General features: G+C 41.9%; 1 protein-coding gene across 1 annotated transcript; it reads right to left on the bottom strand.

Annotated features, from left to right (window-relative positions):
• Positions 1 to 250: 250 nt before the first annotated feature.
• Positions 251 to 8,289, bottom strand: trps1 (trichorhinophalangeal syndrome I). The gene is made up of 6 exons (XM_030741209.1): positions 7,932 to 8,289; positions 7,465 to 7,580; positions 1,715 to 2,327; positions 1,315 to 1,529; positions 606 to 816; positions 251 to 495 (listed from the first exon to the last, which is right to left on the bottom strand). The coding sequence occupies exons 1-6, from the start codon at positions 8,149 to 8,151 to the stop codon at positions 251 to 253; spliced, it is 1,620 nt and encodes a 539-aa protein (XP_030597069.1). The 5' UTR covers positions 8,152 to 8,289.
• Between the last annotated feature and the right edge of the window lie 9,812 nt (positions 8,290 to 18,101).

Raw genomic sequence — 18,101 nt, 5'->3', positions numbered from 1 at the left:
AAAAATAAATATCATATAGAAGCTACTTTCAGCTGCTCCCTTATTCACAAGGGGTCGGAGCAGGTAGCGCCGCATGTTTGATTTGGCAGATTTCTTTTACATCGGATGCCCTTCGCAGTGCAACCCCAAAGTGATTTGTGTCTCCTCTCAGAATCAATCGGGGTACCTTTCGCTTTTTAGGTGAAAACAAAAAAACACACACACACATCATATCAATTAACAAAAACATAATGATCACACAATCTCGCTCTCACCTGTAGTGTCTAAAAATTTCTTCTTCCACTTCCGTAATGAAGTGACACTTTGTACACGAGTACTCCCTCTCTCCTGCTCCTCCTCTCCCTCCTTCCTTCTCTCCCCCTGCTTCTTCCTCAGCTTTGACATGTGGGGGAGCCCCCTTTAGGTTGATCAGGTTGTGGCAGCTTTCATAGTGTTGCAGCAACACGTCAATGTCAGTGGTAGCAAATGCACACTGGTCACACAAGTGGGTGATGCCTACGATAGAAAAGCAGGACCAATCAAGGGCGATGAAGAATTTAGATTCATGCTGGAAAAGCAGCACATGTGATTTTATTTTTTTTTAAATCATATATGCCTTTAAATACCTTGTGTGACAACAGGATGGGCAGGGTTAGAGGGGTGAAAAGTCGAACCAGAAATCCCACTATGATCGCCTCGAGGATTGGGAGGAGTCACACTGGGTGAGGTGGTGACCGTGGGTTTTGAACCAATGGCATCCTGCTGTTTGGTGGATTGAGGAAACTTTGAACAGCATTTGGGGCAGGTGGGCTTCCGACAGGCAAATGGGTGGGACACCTATTGAGACAAATTAGAAAAAGGTTAGTGCAAAAGTGGTTTGAACCTTTAAATGCTTCAGTTATTACTGGAAAACTATGTTTATGTGAAGAATTTCAAGTGCACTTTCTCTCATTTTGGTGCTGCGACTGTAGCCGTGTATTTTCTATCTAGGCAACAAAGAGCTGGTAATCAGCAGTACCAGTATGAATGTGCATTATTAAGTAAATGATGCCACCCTCAATTTTGGATGTTAACCATCCTTTTTTGCATTTTTAACAGCTGCAACAGAACTGTTGGCAGCTGGCACAAAAGGAGGGTGAGGAGAGTGCGTGGGTAGACTGGGGAAAGCAAGGGAATTTTAACTAGGCAGGAAATTGGAACAATTAACTTTACACTTGTTCCTATATTACATTTTATTTTTCCTTTGCTTGCAAAACAGCTCATTTTTTTCCCTTGTAATTACCAAGCAGGCAGCAAAACAAGCAAATAAACATTTCAATATTTTATTTATCTCACCTCCCCTAGGTGTTTTTGTGGCTGACAGAGCCCCTGTGGACAATACATGCAGTGCTGAATGCTGCAGCGATGGATGGAGTGGTTATGCTGGTAGTGCAGTAATAAAGGTGCTACTACGATCACATCCGCACTGTGGGCCATGGAGTACCGGAAATCACACAACTGACAGTTATAACTGGTCACAACTGCTTCTGAATCACTGCTGTTTGGGTCTCCTAGGAGCACAAAGCAGAGCAAAGGTTAAATAAAAACATGGGCAGAAATTCAAAGGGGATTGCTTATAATTTGCATCATGATATTAAGGTGACATAAATCTTCACTTCAAGTAGATACAATCTTTCAACAGTCCCTAAAAGCAGCTTACTACCACATCCCAACATACTGTCTACATCTTCATTACCTTGGCTGGCGCTGGATGGGTTGGACAGCTGATCTTTGCGGCCTTTCGATGCCATTTGATCTCTCTCTCCTCCATCTCTCCTTCCTCCTCTTTCTCTCTCTCTGTCCATCCCCCCAGGATTAGAGTTGTTGGGGCTCGTAGTATCACCCACGTTCATTTTGTGTCTTTGCTCATAGTGCTCTAAAAGCTTTGCGGAACCCCCCGACCACTCACAACTCCAGCTGCAGAATTTACACCAATAGTACGTCTGCACAGCACCTCGACCAGCCTCCCCTGACCAGCCTGATGAATCTGAACAAGCCCTGACGGGGATGAAGTACCCGACCAACGAGTCATCTTCTGCCCGCACCGCCACTCGCTCTGCCCCGTCTAAGACTTGACTCCTCCCCTTCAACTGGTTGTCGTGCGTCGCCAGGTTATTTGTGACCAGCAGGGGTGTGGTTGGCGGAGTTTTGACTTTGTTTGGGTGCGAGGAGAGGGAATGTTGTTCAAGTTCCAAGGAATTACTGCCCATGTACGTGAAGTTGCAGAATTTGCAGCGAAAGTACTTAGTGTTTCCCTGGCAATCAGAGGTCTTCCGGCCAATTCCAATTAGCGTGCCACCCAACGTCACCTGTTGATAGGCAGAAAAGGACAAAAAAAAAAAAAGATTTTGTTGGAATAAAAGATATTTTTAATACATATGACCAATAAACAGTTTGGTTAAGAGGCAGCCTGCTTGCTTGTTACTGCTTAACGCTGTCCATATTAACGCTGTCCATATTCCATTTCTTAGCTAACAAAATGTCTGGATTTACTTGAGGCAAGTGAATAATTACACATGAGACTTTTAATCTCGCAAAGCAAAGACCAACGAAGATAATACGCTGCAAACTTCTCATTTGTAGCTGTTTGCGTGTACTTGATTTGCCTGTTTAAATTATTTACAATTCAATTAAAATTCTTTAAATAGTGAAAGCTAAAACTAGCTTTAAATTTCAAAAGGGACTTTACGGGACTCAGAATGATGACAGTGATTGGGTATACTGCCTTTTCCTTCGAGGTCAGACATGAAAGAAATTAGATGCAAGGCTGTCATTTTTGTTTTCCTAAGCAGCGGATATTTAGAGGACACATGGCACAAGCCTCCAATCGTAGCGCTGTGCAGGATAATTATGCCTTAGCTACTCAAACCCACAATGAACATAATCCATAATTTTCTGTATGTAACTGTAGACAATTAAAAGGCAACTCTAAGTCTAACTAACCGACCAATAACAAAACTACTAGGCTCTACTGTAGCATTCAGGGTCCAGGCCAAGATTTTGTATAACTGAGCCAGCAACCTGATACTGTATTTTCTTATTAAGTTAGCCACTAGATAGTAAGTGATTAGACTGTGCTGCTGGCTATACTAGTAAAGAGGCGATCTGGCATACGGCGACACTGGGCTCACTGCTGCACAATATGAATTTGTCTCTAAATCTGTGGTTTGAAGCTAATTGGCAGGCAGTGTGGTGACGGAGTTGCATGCTGCATGTGACGTGAGCAAAAATGCAAAGCGCCACAGATTTGGAACACCAGATAGGAACGATGTTCTCGGTTATCAGTACCATACTAGGGATTCGATCTCAGAATCAGTGAATGCGCAACATGACCAACTAGTGTGTAACTCTCAAGCACAATTTAGCAGGAAATATTATTTTCAGTTTACTAATTTTATGTCCTGTTTCCTGATTGAGTTGCCCATTTTCGTTAAAAAGTATTAGGATTTAAGGAAACTTGAAGGTAAGATTTCTGAAGGTGAAAGGGTTTTTTTTTCTTTGTTTATTTGGATGTTTTTATAGAAAGTACAATGCCCAATGAAAATGAATTGATTAACAGCACAGAAACAGAACTTTCAAAGTAACCAAGGGATACAGTAAGACAAGAATAGTGCCAAAATGTGTGAAAAAGTAATATTGGTAGAAAGAATTAAGTGTGAGATGCTATACTTCAGCTCAACTAAAGAAAATAAATGTTAAAAAGTCTAAATGTGATCTCACAATAACAATTCAACAATTATCTCCTCCTACAGACCCTGCCCATGCAATTAGCAAAGAGCAAAGCATCGAGTCATTTCACCAGGCAGAATGGATGGGACGACATAAATGAGAATATGAGAGGGCGACAGAGAGGAAGAAAAGAAGCAAAGGGCAAATGGGACAAGATGAAGGAAAAATTTGCAAGTTGAAGAATAGAGCTGTGGAAAAGAAAGAGGTGAGAGGGAGAGAGAGCCCGAACAGCAAATTGAGAAGTTGGCGAAAAACGGATTAGACAAAGTAATAGAGACTAAGAAAGACAAATCAAAGAAAGAGGGCAGAGCAGAGGAGAAGGTGAAGGAGAGACAAAGGCATGATAAGAGAGATAAATGGAGAACCAGGAGAGAAAACGACAGTTAAATATGTCTGTCAGCTGTTTCATTACACTCCCTAACAGCCGATTATAACTACTGGTTCTCCGTCTGCCTCTGTCACAACCTTCTCTCCTTTCCTCCTCCATCTCGGACTCTCTTACTTATCCCTTCTCCCCTTCTCCTCTCTGATTTTTTTTTTTTGGTCTGGAATCTCACTGGTTGACACAGAATCTTGTCTTAGCAAATGACAACATGGAATTTTCCAAACGTGGGCGGGAGAGAGAGAAAAAGTAAGTGAGGGATGGAGAGAATAGAGACCCCTTTCATTCGATTTTTTTTTTTTATATATATATATATACTTTCACTTTTTCTTCATAATGACGACTTAAGCCCACTGGATTTTCTATTTCTGATTTAGTGTGTGTGCGTGTGTGTGTGTGTGTGCGTGGGTGTGCGTGTGTGTGTGTGTGTGTGTGTGTGCGTGCGTGTGTGCGTGCGACTACTGTGTGTATGTGTATTTCTGTGTCCATTACGTGACTTAAGGTCATTACTGCTGGTTTAAATGAAATAAAACTCCTTCACTATTCTTCACACACACATATGCGAGCACATGCCCACACACATACACACACACACACATACACATACACGTTTATTGAATCATCTCACTAAAGCTTTCTTACAAAAACATTACTGTCACAGTTCATGAACACTCAAAATCCTAATCCCTGACCCAGTTATTACCAAAACTGGGCTTAATGAGCTTATATTTACGGCATATTGCAAATGTTTGACAATTAATAATAATTTCCAAGAGAACCTGTAAGTAAGTACAGAAAATGCTGCAGAACTGATGGTGATTAGTTAACACTCTTATGACTGAATTTAGAAACGTGATCAGATTTACACTCAGTGGATGTCGAGGTAAAAATCACATTGAAGCAAAAGGAATTTTATTAGTGGCAGTTTTTTTTTTTTTTTTATGTGAATTTGGTGAATATGGAGGTGTCGCAAACCATCACCATAAAAATTTAAATATCAGCAGTTAAAGTAATTCTAATTATTACATTACATTATTTTACCCACTACCTGAGAATAAGACCATGTCTGTTTTTGTCTAATTCACACAATGGTGACATCACATATGGTGCACATTCAAGTGTTTGTCTACATACGCATTCCCTGCAAGAGATCTGGGACGCAGACACTCTGCCTGTGTGTGTGTGTGTGTGTGTGTGTGTCTGTGTGTCCGCACACGCGCATGTGCACGTATGCTTGACTATGCACACCCACTTATGTGTCTGCCAGGTGCTCTGGTTGTCTCCCTTTGTGCGTCTATCCATCTGTCAGTCTATAAAATTTTATAACTTGCAGCACAATGCCTCCATGTCCAAATAAGGCACACCCTATGTTACAAATCAGTTGCAGATTGCTCTACCCAATAAATTATTCCATTCAGTTATGAGCCTAACTTTACAGATTTATTACAACTGTGATTACAATGAACTGTTAACTAAATCAGTGTTACTTGTTTTGGATCAAAGTTTCTAACTTTGATTACTTAAAATGTTTCTGATACACTGTCACATTTCTTCATGTGTTTATGGCTTCCAAATTTAATAACTGTAACTTTGATATAAATGAAAAGAATGCAACATTTGTTCTGTTTTTGAGTATTTCTCTCAGAACTTCATGCCAGTTTTACCAATGGCAAGCTAATGCACATTGTACTGCATCCACATTTGTAGATTTCTATTTTTGCACTTTTTGCCTTCACTCAATAGTAGCAGTGAAGCGCAGACAGGAAGGAGGGGGAGAGAGAGAGAGAGCAGGGGAAGACACACACCACAGGGCTGCAGGTCAGAGTCGCACCCAGGCCTCTGCATTAGGCATATGGGTGCCTGCTCACCCACTGAGCTAACCTGGCACCCACAGCTGTATATTTCTGATGTTAGGTGTTACTTAAAGGTAAAAGATGTCAACAAATTGATTATAAGATTAAAAAGAAACTTTTTTGTTTGGTGTGCCCTGAGAAAAGTATCAATCAAAAATATATCAAATGTGCTGGAGTGCTGCCATAAGATCTAACACCTTATCGTCAACGCATAAGGGAGGCAACTTGTGTCTGTTATCTTAAAAAGTCAGATTCCAAAGTATCCCACATTTAAGGGAAATATACTTTTAAGTTTTATATACAAATGAATCTTCTGCAAAAGCGGCCACTTTTTGATTTTTACCTGAGTCTTACAAATATGTTGAATGAGCAAATAAAAGTATATTTAATAAATAATATCATTTATATTTGCATAATAAGGACATTATTACACGCCTAACAAGAGCGCACAGCATCCACAGCAGACGGGCTGAAACCACCTCTTTGGGTATGAAAATCCAGACATGCACCTTCCCATAGAGTTGTGAGAGGGTATATCCAAGTTTATCACTACTCCGGTATGTAACCACTGAGAAATGACCAGAACAATAAAGTTTGGTTTGTCTGATTCACGACTTTGTTCGCCGTTCCTTCACTTTCTAGCACGCTTGACCACAGCTGCTGGGTCTCTCTCTTTCGCTCGCTCTGAATCAGACGTGAAGGCCTGAGTTACAACGTGGTATTTACAAACAATACTCAACAATTTCTGCAAAATACCTTGAAATAAACTGACTTTTACCAGATACAATGGAAATGACCATTAGATGAAACAAAATGCTGCAGTTAGGCTACTTGACAAATGGAAATGTAATGAGTCCCTCCAAAAGTTTCTAGTCCCTGGGAAAAGTTCCTGTGGTGGAAAAACGGCTTATGGGGGCTTTTCCACTGCAGGAACTAACTCCAGGGACTATTAACTGTTAACAATTTCTCCTGCAGGGACCAGGGAAATTATTTTACCCCCTAAAAAAGTCACTGACTGAGAGATTAATACTTTTCTATAGGTACAGAAACATTCTGGGTGAGGCTTGCAGCACGTAACCTTTCTGATTGGTTGGCACGCAACACTTTAAGGGTTGGAAGCATGTCTGGATGTTTTAGTATCAGTAAGAAAAATCCTTGGGAGTGAAATTTCCTGGTACTATGAGTGGAAGCTCTAAAATAATGAGAACAAAGATTCTTTTTTGCAGTCTGATGCTGGCAGGATGAGAGTCACCAAATTGGAGAGCAGACAGCAGTCCTCTTGTGGAAAAAGGGGGATAGCTACCACAAGTGGCAAACTTCAAGAAAAGTTGTAGAGAAAAATATCAAACTGAATTTGACTGATTTGAATCAGCTCCAAAACTTAAGGCTTTCTGCAGGACTGAGGAGGGAAATGTGTTTAAAGGCAGTTAAATGCAAGCAGATATTTTAAACCCCTTTGAGTATTTCTCGACGAGTACTTACCTGTACGTCATATGTGCCATTCATCATTACTGTCCTGTGCTGCTGATTCTGAATGTCCGGTCTCGTCTTCCCCAAGTCTTTGGCTTGGCTCCTCTGCCCTGGTCCTGCCTGTATGTCTGACATGAGAAACACAAGAAGGGGTCAAGCTGGTAGAAACAGATAAACAAAGAGGGCTCAAGCTGCTTAAGGCAAAAAAAAAAAAGGAAGAACTAGTCTGACATCTGGGAAGAGGAAAAACTTAGCAAAAAGTAGTGTGTATATATATATATATATATATATGTGTGTGTGTGTGTGTGTGTGTGTGTGTGAACTTGCATGTATTTTTGGCAAGTTTCTCCTGTTCTGGTTCATATTTGCTATCATTTTTCTGAGGCTTTCCCACAAATTTCTGGGAGCATGCGTCCATTTCATTCTCTATTTAAAGCTCATTTCTGTAATAAGCATTGAAAGGAGAAAGCTGAAGTTACCAATAGGTGTGTGTTGGGGAGCCATGTTGTGGAGGGCCAGGATGTGTGTGTCGAGCGCAGCATCCTGTCGTGTGCGGTTGTGCAGGCCCAGGTGATACTTCCGAAAGTGCTTCACCAGGTCAGCCGGGTCGTTGCCATAGTAACCATAGCCGCACACATTGCACTTGAAGTCCTGGAGTTTAGGAGAGGGGCTGGAGGAAAGCGGAGGAGTATCGGTCATGGTCTCCTCCCCTCCTTCCTGTCTGGGGAGGAGATGGTGGGCAGAGAGGAGAGGAGGGCTGAGATGATCTGCCTCCCCTCTTTCTCTGTCGCGTCTCTCTCCTTCTACCGCTTTGTCCCCATCCTCGGGCTCCGACTGGCTCTCAGGCCTGTCCGTCAGTGCCGCTCCTTCCCGTTTTGCCCTTCCCCTTCCTCTCCTCCCCCCTCGCTCCTCATTACCGCAGCGATCACTGACAGATGAGGGAGAGACAGACGAGGAAATGCACTCGCTCTCTCCCCCCTCCTCCTCCTCCTCCTCCTCCTGCTCCCCATCTCCTCTGACCCGCTCAGAGGATTCTGGCTCGGAGGGTCGGTTTATTCGTTCGGCCTCTGCTCCCACTCTCCCCTCCTCCTCACCCTCTTCTTCCTCTTCTCCTGCTGGCCTCTTTCCCTCTTCTTCCTCTTCCTCCTCACCTCCCACACTCCGGATAGGGGGATTCTTCTTCCTCACCATTTCTACAAACATGAAAATAGAAAAAGTTAGATTTTTGTTATGTGTTAACATTCATGTATACATGATGGAGCTTGGGGATAAAAAATGCTGACTTCCCTTAAGATACTAAAAGATACAAAGCCTTTAGAACTCCAGTAATATTCTGCGGATTAGATGCACGCACACAAACATAATTTTCTGACAGTGATGTACAGTATGTGCACAAAATAGCTTTGATTTAATTTACAGACTTCTTTGAACACCAAAATCTGTGACAATCCTCAACCACAAACCTCGTCAAAGAAAAACAGGCGCAACAAATCAGAAACATCTCAGCTGAGAGAGCTCTTTTTTTTTTTTGGGGTGGGGGGGGAGCTTGTTGAAATGCAACGGCCATCTCAAAATGCACCCATCGTACAACTTTTTTTTTTTTTTCCTTTTTTCCCCAACTGGGAAGTGAATCTTTTTATCGTTATGGAAACCATCCGTGAGAATCTTCCAACACGTGACCACATCAAGAACCCAAACCATATCAGAGAGAGACGGAGACGGCGAGGGAGAGGAGGGTGAGGCTCAGAGAGAAACGGGGGAGACAGATGAAGGAGAGGGAGACGGGGAGAATGGCCAACACACAACCACATCAAACCGAACACCCCATATCAGAAAGATGGATGAGGGAGGCAGCAGACTGCAATTCATCCCCTCCAGCGCTCCAAATTTCTCCCTCTCCTTTTCGCTTCTCTTTTTTTGCCTTTCATTCATTTTCTGGCTTGCAAATTTCTTATTTTCTCATTTCTCACTGTCTCTCCTACTTTTATCTGCATCACCTCTCGTCCTTCAGGTTCCTCTTTACTTCATTCTTTTTATTGTCTGCTTTTCTTTCGCATTTCACGTCACATTTTACTTTTATCCTTCCTCCCACTCATCCTCTTTCTCTCTCTTGACCTCTCACCTTTTTTTTTGCTCGCGCATCCTCATGTAAAACACTGCTATCAACCGAAAACAGCACCAAGTCATTTATTTATTCTCAGTTGCCCTCTCTGACATGCAAGAATAATTGCAACAATAATTTAAGCAACTCCACCATTAAATGTTTTCTTTCTGTTCCTGCCCTCCCCTCCCTCCCTCCCTTATAAACACTATACAAAGCCATCAAATAACCAACCATGTGTTTTATGTTAAACCATAATCTTTCTTTTGTTCAAAACGGGAACAATTGTGGTCGTGGCGTTCACAACAGTCGTGACAGGGAGATGCTACATGTGTTTCTGCCAGAGTGTGCGCGCGCGCGTGCGTCTGTGTTTATTTGTGGTCGTTCAGTTCATATTCGGCGGTGCACAGTCAACCCAGAGACCCGTACACCCATTTCTTTGGTCATAAACAAAGTCGAACCCAACCGACGCCTGATTGACGCCAAAACTGATCACTTTTAGATCAATGCAATATGAGAGGGAAAGACACTGGATGTCTGTGAGGGTTTATGTGTGAGTAATGCATTATTTGATGAGAAACCCGGAAAGCATGTGTGCCACCCTGTGGGTGTCTCTGAGAGACAAAAGCTTGTTGTTATTTACTGATAGCAACCTGCAAACAGTTAAAGCATGAGAGAACACACACACACACAGACACACACAGAAAATCCACAACTGGGTGACAACGCATGGTGAAAATACCTGTATTTTAGCAATGCTCTTGTGTTATCTAGAGGATTAGGTAAAAAAAAATTAATAAACAGAGATAGAGAAAAGAACAAAAAAAGAAAGTGAGAGGGGGCGCTTTTTGTTGAATCCAATTTTCTCTCTGTGGCCTTTGTAGTATTTGGCTTTTTTCTCCCACTCTCTCTCTCTCTCTCTCTCTGCCATACAACTATTAAAATAAAGCATTTATGTCTGCAAGGGCCCACGCCTAGACCAGCCCTGGCACTCGCCCTCTGTGTGTGTGTGTGTGAGGGAGAGAGAGAGAGGGAGCGGGAGAGTGTAAGTGAGTGCAGGGAGCAGGGGAAAATCTCATCTGATGTTCACCACACCCAGTCAGAATTCATCATTCACTCTCTCTCTCTCTCACACACACACACACACACACAGTGGAAAACTACAGATCGTTGTGGTAAAGCAATGAAGCTGAAATCCCGACCCAAGGGCACTGACTGACCTAACGGTGTTTCCATATGCCCTGTATGATCGGACTGGTGACTTGGTAAAGTCTTCAGTGATAACAATTATTATATTAACACAACGTGAAATAGTAGGACTGATGCTGTGACCATTATTTATTTAAACTGGAATCATTCGGTCTTATGCATACTTCAGTGCCACTTTTATTGGCTGTGGGCAGGAAGCAGAGGTGTGTGTTTAAAGGCCGTACTGTGTTTTTGGGTGTAAGCATCTGTATGTGCGTCTCTCAGTGTCGCAGCAGAGCCTTTTGTCTGCTCCAGGCTGTATACACAGACTGGAACCATTACTATCAACTACAATTAGGTACAACCCACCACAACATACCGCATAACAACTACTGCTACTAGCTACAATTAGCCCCTGTGCACCACACTGGCCTCAATACCTCAGCAAAGATAAATGTGACAGCTAATCATTTCCATCAACTACAATTAGCTCCAACGCCAGCGAGGCTTTTATCTAAAATTGCCAATAATCATCCGACGACAACTGCTGAAAGATGCAGGGACAGGAGCATGGTAAGTTTCAGAAGCATGTGGCAGATGGAGGAGCAAGTTTGGGGAACTATGTTGGGAAATTTACTCTGTACTGCACGCCAGTATTTTTTCATGTAACTTGGTCGTGAATTTTTTCAGAGATGCGCTATAAATCAACTTCGAAAATGTGATCACATTCTAGCGGTTTTGGGCTTGGGACTAAAACCAAAGCCAGCAGGTATTTTCATCCAAACGCTCGCATGCATGCTAAACAACGTTTACTTTTATGTCAGTTATTTACAAGAAGAGCTTTCCAGAATCAGAACTGACGTGTTCAAATTGCTTGTTTTGCCTGGCCATCAGAGAAAAATCCAAAGATATTCAATGCGCATAATACATATGCAGCAAATCCTCATATGTGAAGGGCTCCAATCAGCAAAGGTTTGTCACTTCTGCTTGCTCACTTACTCCGGTGATTAATTGTTGGTAATGAATTTGCCTATTCATACAATCTTTGTCACAAAAAGAACTAATTAATCAACTTGTTTTAACACCACAAACAACAATGGAGGTCAATCCTGTCATTTGTCATGTGTTTTGCAGGGATCTAGCACATGTTGCTTTAATTATGTTATATAAACAATATCTTACTCCATTTCAACCACATCATGTTTACAGCATCATAGTGCACCGCCAGCCTGGCAATGAATTTTCATGCGACTCATAAGAAATCAAAGGAGGTCTTTGTCATTCAGAGAACAAAGTTAGATCTCTCTAATGGAGGAAAACAGATTACGAGTACATCTCAACCATTTTACACAGTGACTCCAAGCTAATTCTCTAAATGCATATTATTGAGTCACGGTAATGGATGGGTTTGATACCGAATCTCAACACATCCACATATCCCTGCTGCCTCCCAGATATCTGCGCTCTCTCTCCCTCCCCGTGGGACAGCTGTAGCTGGCATCTCCATCTTTCATAAACAAAGGATTAATGTGCAACATATGAAGAAATGAAGCTAAAGGCAAGGTCTTGTTACAAAGACAGAGTTCTCTCTGGCTTTCCTTTCTCCTTCTTGATGTGCAACATTCTGTCTCTTCGTGTTATCCTCTCCCTCTTTGTCCCTATCTCTCCTACTCCTCATTATCTGTCCTCACTTTCTTCTTGTGGTGCCATCTCTGGTCCTCTCGTCTGATTTGCTGAAACTTTTTCAAGATTTGGAAAAGATAGAACAATCTGTGGGTAAGTGAGGTGCGCATGAAGGAGAGGTGCGAGTAGGGGAGAGAGAAACAGACAAGGGAGATGGCAGGTAAGGACTTTTAATTAGAATAAAAATCCTAACGCTGTTTCTGTGAAAGGGAGGTAAAAAGAAGAAGGGTAGACGTTCGGAGGGGAGGGGAGATTTTAGACAGGAAAACAAATGTATTTTCTTCTTTTAAAAAGGGGGAAAAAAGGGAGACTGTCTTGGGAAATGGATAGACAGGAGCAACGTAAGTGAGAGCAGGAGGAGAGAAAAAGGCAGGAGGCAAAGAGCAGATAAGCCCCACATACTAATAAGCATCCCCCCAAAAAGTAAATGACTTGAATATCATCTACTTTAAAGCTTCCTATAATGTCCAGAACAAGTTCAAGTTTTGCTAATGGAAAAACACAGTGTTGATATATATTTCAGGAACCACCTTTTCATCCTCCTTCAAAGTCACTGCAGACCCACAAAAGCAAACTCATTATCGAACGTTTTAAACAGATTCTGGCACCCTTCGGGTCTATTTTGAACACTGAAGATAAGAGTCACACATCAGGTCAGGCTTCCCGCTGGGTGCCCCTTGAACAACCTGCAATATAATGACTAGGGGGATTTAAAACAATTCTGCGAGCCACAATTTGATTCCAGGTTTATTTTGACTAATTTAACAGAGCAACTGATTCCAGGTTTATTTTGACTAATTTAACAGAGCAACTGCTTCCCAAATATGTTGCTCTAAGTCTCAGAGCGGGTGGGTCTTGAGCCACAAAAGCCACAGAGAATGACTGACTTTGTAGACATGTGAGGACAGGCTACTCTGAGCCTCCTCATTACAGCTGCAGGAATATTCATACATCTTATGGCTATCTGACATCTTAATTTCCAGCTTCCAGCGTGTTTGAGATTGGACCTGGTATGGTTCATGGATGCATCACTTACGGATGATAATAAAGACTAATTTTCAAATAAGAGAAGGCAGAAAAATCAAATATCTGGCTTTAAAAAAAAAAAAAAAAAATCACTTAAAAAATGCTGTCGCATTTGTTAAAGCTGAATGTGTTGTATCACTCAGCAGTCATTTATTTAGACAATTATTTCTTCTAGGAAGTCCACTGATGCACAAAATGGCAGTCACGCTGAAATGCCTTGTAGCTTTAGGTTACGTGCCAGTGAATGAAAGCAGCTGAAGACAATACTAATGAAAGCATGCAAGTAAACGGTTTAGTGCCCACTGAGACAAAACAGATCAGTCCCCTTGAAACCGAGCCTATTAAGACTGGTAGAAAAAGAATAGGAAATTTTCACAAGTGCACGATGCTGCTTCATTCAAGTCCTGGATGGGAGGGTGGGTGTGTCTGGTCTCTTTGAGAAAGATGGGGATAAGGGAAAGAAAGTTGGCTAAGGCGAGGATTTCTTTTTTTGGGTGAACTAGTAACAGCTGGGAATTGATTTTGCAGAGGCAGGAGTCTAATTGAAGGTAGGGAGGGGTTGAGGGAGAAACAGAAATAGGGAGAACAAGGAGGACAACATAAAACCACCATGAGACGGAGTCCACCTGCCATTTTAAGACTAAAAGCTTTCAGCTGACTACTAGGTCCCTAATCAATGCCAGAATTCTCCCTTACACACACACATATTCTCTCTGCTGTGTAGCAGGGGCCCAATTCTTTCCTGCCAAGCAAATCTCTCACACACACACACACACAAACACACACATATTCGCAGACGCACTCTACCAGAGTGTAGGACTCATTTGTAATGGGGTAACAGCATGCAAAATATGTCATCTTAAATGTCAAACTTAATCAGAGGTTCACATTTCAATACCTCTCCCTCGTTTTGAGTTTCCCTCTCTATGTTTCCACCTCTTCTTCACTCTCTAGATGGCTCTCCTCTTACTCCTAGCTATATGGGTCCAATTCTCACTCACGCACACACAAATGAGTGCTGAGAACACACCTCACTTCTCCTCCTCTCCCTATCTATCCATCTTTCATTCAGCATTCTCTCAATTAATCTCTTATCCATTTCCCACCCCCTGCCTGTCTTTCCCTCAATCTCTATTTCTCTCCTCCCCTCGCTTCTGGCCTATCCTCACACGAACCTCGATGTGTTGATGTGTTTGTACATGTGCGTGCGTGTAAAGGTGTAATTCTCTAAAGCGCAACAGCTTCAATCCCTCTACATGACTGACAGATAGATAGCTATCATTAAATGTAGGAAGATTTTTTTTAAATGGAAAAAAAAAGCTCAAACTGTATCACTTACTGTTCTTGTTATGCACATCCAACTATTTAAAGAGACTTCACCTTACTTCACCTTGATTTGCCTGAATATTTTACACTTCAGATGCATGAAACTTCCAAGAACTTCTATAAACCTCCTTAAACAAAACACTTAACAACTGAACAGTCAATTGATACATTTATTAATCAATCCATCCATCCATCCATCCATCCATCCATCCATCCATCCATCCATCCATCCATCAAATAAATCAATTTTCTACCACTTTTTCAGGTCCAGGACCGAGAAACAGCAGTCGCAGCACCCCAGACCTCCCCAGCTCTTCTTAAAGCAGACCAAGGTGTTTAAAGCCAGGCAAAGGTGAGAGTGGGAAGGTAGATCAGTGAGTATATCGACAGCTTGATCTCTTTTCACCGCAACAGTTGAAGTCTGTCAGTCTCCCCCTTCACATGCCTCCACTTGTCAACAAGATCCCAAGTTACTAAAATATATTCACTTCAGGCAGCAATTCTTCCTTAACCTGGCCCAAGCAATCCACCTTTTTTTTTTTACACTGAAACCCAAGGCCTCAGGATTGGAGGCGCCAGTTGTCATCTCTGCCACTTTGAACCAGTTTGCACTGGAGGTCATCACTCAACGAAGCCAAGAGAGCCACATCATCTGCAAAAAGCAGAGATGTAATCCTGAGAACCTACATGTTTGTCGCACCTAGAAATTCTGCCCATAATTGTGAGCACAATCAGTATCAAAGTCCAACGCCTACTGGGGATGAGTCTGAATTATTGCTAGCAATGTGAACCAAGGTCTCACTACAGTTGCACAAGGACCAAAATGGCCCACAGAAATGGGCCCCTCACAGGACCTTTAGGGTTGGGCTGACCCGTACAGATCCAGAATCTACACTAACTCAGCTCTGACAAATATTGAAATGATCTGTAAAGATCTTCAGGGTACTTCTATTATGAAATAAATCTGTGTTGTTAGGCTGCATTTACCCTGTTTTATAATATGCTAAAACTATGTGCCACAATATGCTCACAACTGCAACAAAAAACAGACAGGGACTCCAGACCCCCAAACATGACTGTGTCTATCCTGCATGCACACAAACACATTTCCACTTCCCCCACCCCCCAAAACACAAACTTTATTAAAAGTCTATTAGAGGAGTCTGACCTTGAATAACTACATGGGATTACTGCACCACACAGGGTCTGGGAAACACTGTACTGCGTGTGCTATGTGTATGTGTGTCTGTATCTAATACTCAGTAGGAGGGCTACCTAACTCTTTGGGGAGTAAAAGCAGAACACTGCTTAACACCACATGCAGACACACAAATAACTGGCAGCTGTCCAGTGCAACCACTATCTGTTGGCTACAAAGCATTTTGGAATTCAAACCAGTGTTTGAGCAGAGAAACTTCAACAAACAACATTCTCTTAACTGATCTATTAATTGGAAAAACTCAGCTAAATTTCTGTTTCATACTCAGCTTTTTTTTTTTTTTTCACTTACCAAAACAACATGCACAAAACAGTAAATTCACGTACGACACACTGGCTGTTTTGATCCATAAAACCTTATTCTGAAGTGTGCAACAGAGGTTGGTGGCAGGGGTCTAAAAACACAGGTTACTCACTTTTTTCCTACTCAGATTACTGGTGATTAGGTCTCAGTCACTCAGGCCTGGAGACTAGTCAGTGACCCCCACTGGCAGCCTTGTTACTAGGAAAAAGGGTACATTCCCCAGCTGGTTGGTGAGTGGGATTTGCTCTAGGTCGCGGGTTGTCACTGGGTGAAATCGGCCGCAAAAAGGGTGCTGCACCAAAAGCCTCCTTACAACTGTTTTGGTCACTAGCTGATTGCTTGGGAGATGTTAGTCAGCTAACTGACCAAACAGCGGTACTGAAACTTGAAAAAGTGCAACCCAAAACGGAAACAGAGACTGTCTGCCTTCAAAGTAAAACCAGCACCTTTTGACACGTGCTGGTTTCACTTTGAAGGCAAACAATCTCTTTCCGGTTTGCGGTGCACACTTCACAGCTTCACAAAAGTTTAGTGAGTAGTTGCAAGTGTTTACAGAGAAGTCATCGTCTTTCATGCAAACTACTGCAACAATCTGCTAGAGACCAAAGCAACTCCAACGAAGTTTTATTATTATTATTGTAAAAAAGTTACCTCCTAGGACATTGCTGTTGAGTCTTCAGTACAAGTTTAAGTGAAGCAGAAATAAATCCGTATGACAGCACGCACACATACACAGATAGAGGTTGCATAAATGCATCCATATCTGCAACCTTAACACCTGCGTTATTCCATTATATCACAGCCATTACCATCCACTTTCACATGTGTTCAGATTTCTGGTTCTTATAAAACAATTTGTGCTGTTTTAGTAAAATAGTGTAACAGAAGACACACAGGCACAGACTATATATCTCTTCTGCTATTTCAATAATCTGTGACCTGAGAGTTTATAAGACTCAATAGTCTGGCTTTTGGAATGGCTGTCTGGATTTTGACTTTATATACACACACATACACACTCAAACACACTCATATACAGACATAGCTCCCCTGCTATGGTCCTTAGAGCATACTCTGTCTGCGAGTGAATGTGTGTGGGGAGCATACCATGTGTGTGTGGTCACGTCTAAGAAAGCTCCTTTAAAAATGGATCTCTCTCCGTCTCTTTCCCATTACCAGTGACGATGTCACCTTTGCCATTTTTTTGTGACGTGCAAATTACGGACTCAAGCTATCTACTTTGTGTTTCTCTCATTTGTGACTATAAGAATAAGTCATACACCTGTCATGAGAGGGAGAGAGAGAGAGAGAGAGCGAGAGCAGTTTCCAGCATGCATGGAAAAGCTCACACAGACTACAAGGAGTGTGTGTAATTAATTATTGTTAACTGGCTGGCAGGAGAGAGAGGCTGGCAATGAGACAGACGAAAACGCAAACGCACAGAAAGGGGAAACACATGTCGACATACTTAATCACACTTTTGAATTCATCTTCAAAAGGAAAATGTCTCACAGAGTTTGAAAACATCACTTAAAGATCTAAAAGGGAAAAAAAAAATTGTTAAAATTAAACAAACGCAATAAATGCACGTTCACACAGTCCTCCAACAGACTGATCAAATGAACAATTGTGTCTGACTGAATAAGACATGTTGTAAATAATCATAAAAACTATTGTGTCCACTTAAAAAGATAAGTTCCATCATCTGAATCTAACATTTACATCATTTAAAAATAATCCAACTTCATTAAAACCTCATTTAGATTCTCCCTACACATCACACAAAAACAGACATACACAAAT

This window comes from Archocentrus centrarchus, chromosome 11 (genome assembly GCF_007364275.1).
Source record: "Archocentrus centrarchus isolate MPI-CPG fArcCen1 chromosome 11, fArcCen1, whole genome shotgun sequence".
Classification (NCBI taxonomy): Eukaryota; Metazoa; Chordata; class Actinopteri; order Cichliformes; family Cichlidae; genus Archocentrus; species Archocentrus centrarchus.
The sequence above is the reverse complement of the archived record's forward strand: the minus strand, read 5'-3'. Positions and strand labels throughout refer to the sequence as shown.

Bases quoted from the DNA above. Each gene is read 5' to 3' on its own strand.
- trps1 (XM_030741209.1), bottom strand. From the start codon at position 8,151: ATGACCGATACTCCTCCGCTTTCCTCCAGCCCCTCTCCTAAACTCCAG. The intron at 7,581-7,931 runs GTAACTTCAGCT...TTCTCATGTCAG, and splicing joins TCCCCAACACACACCTATTG to ACATACAGGCAGGACCAGGG. The intron at 496-605 runs GTATTTAAAGGC...TTTCTATCGTAG, and splicing joins CCATCCTGTTGTCACACAAG to GCATCACCCACTTGTGTGAC.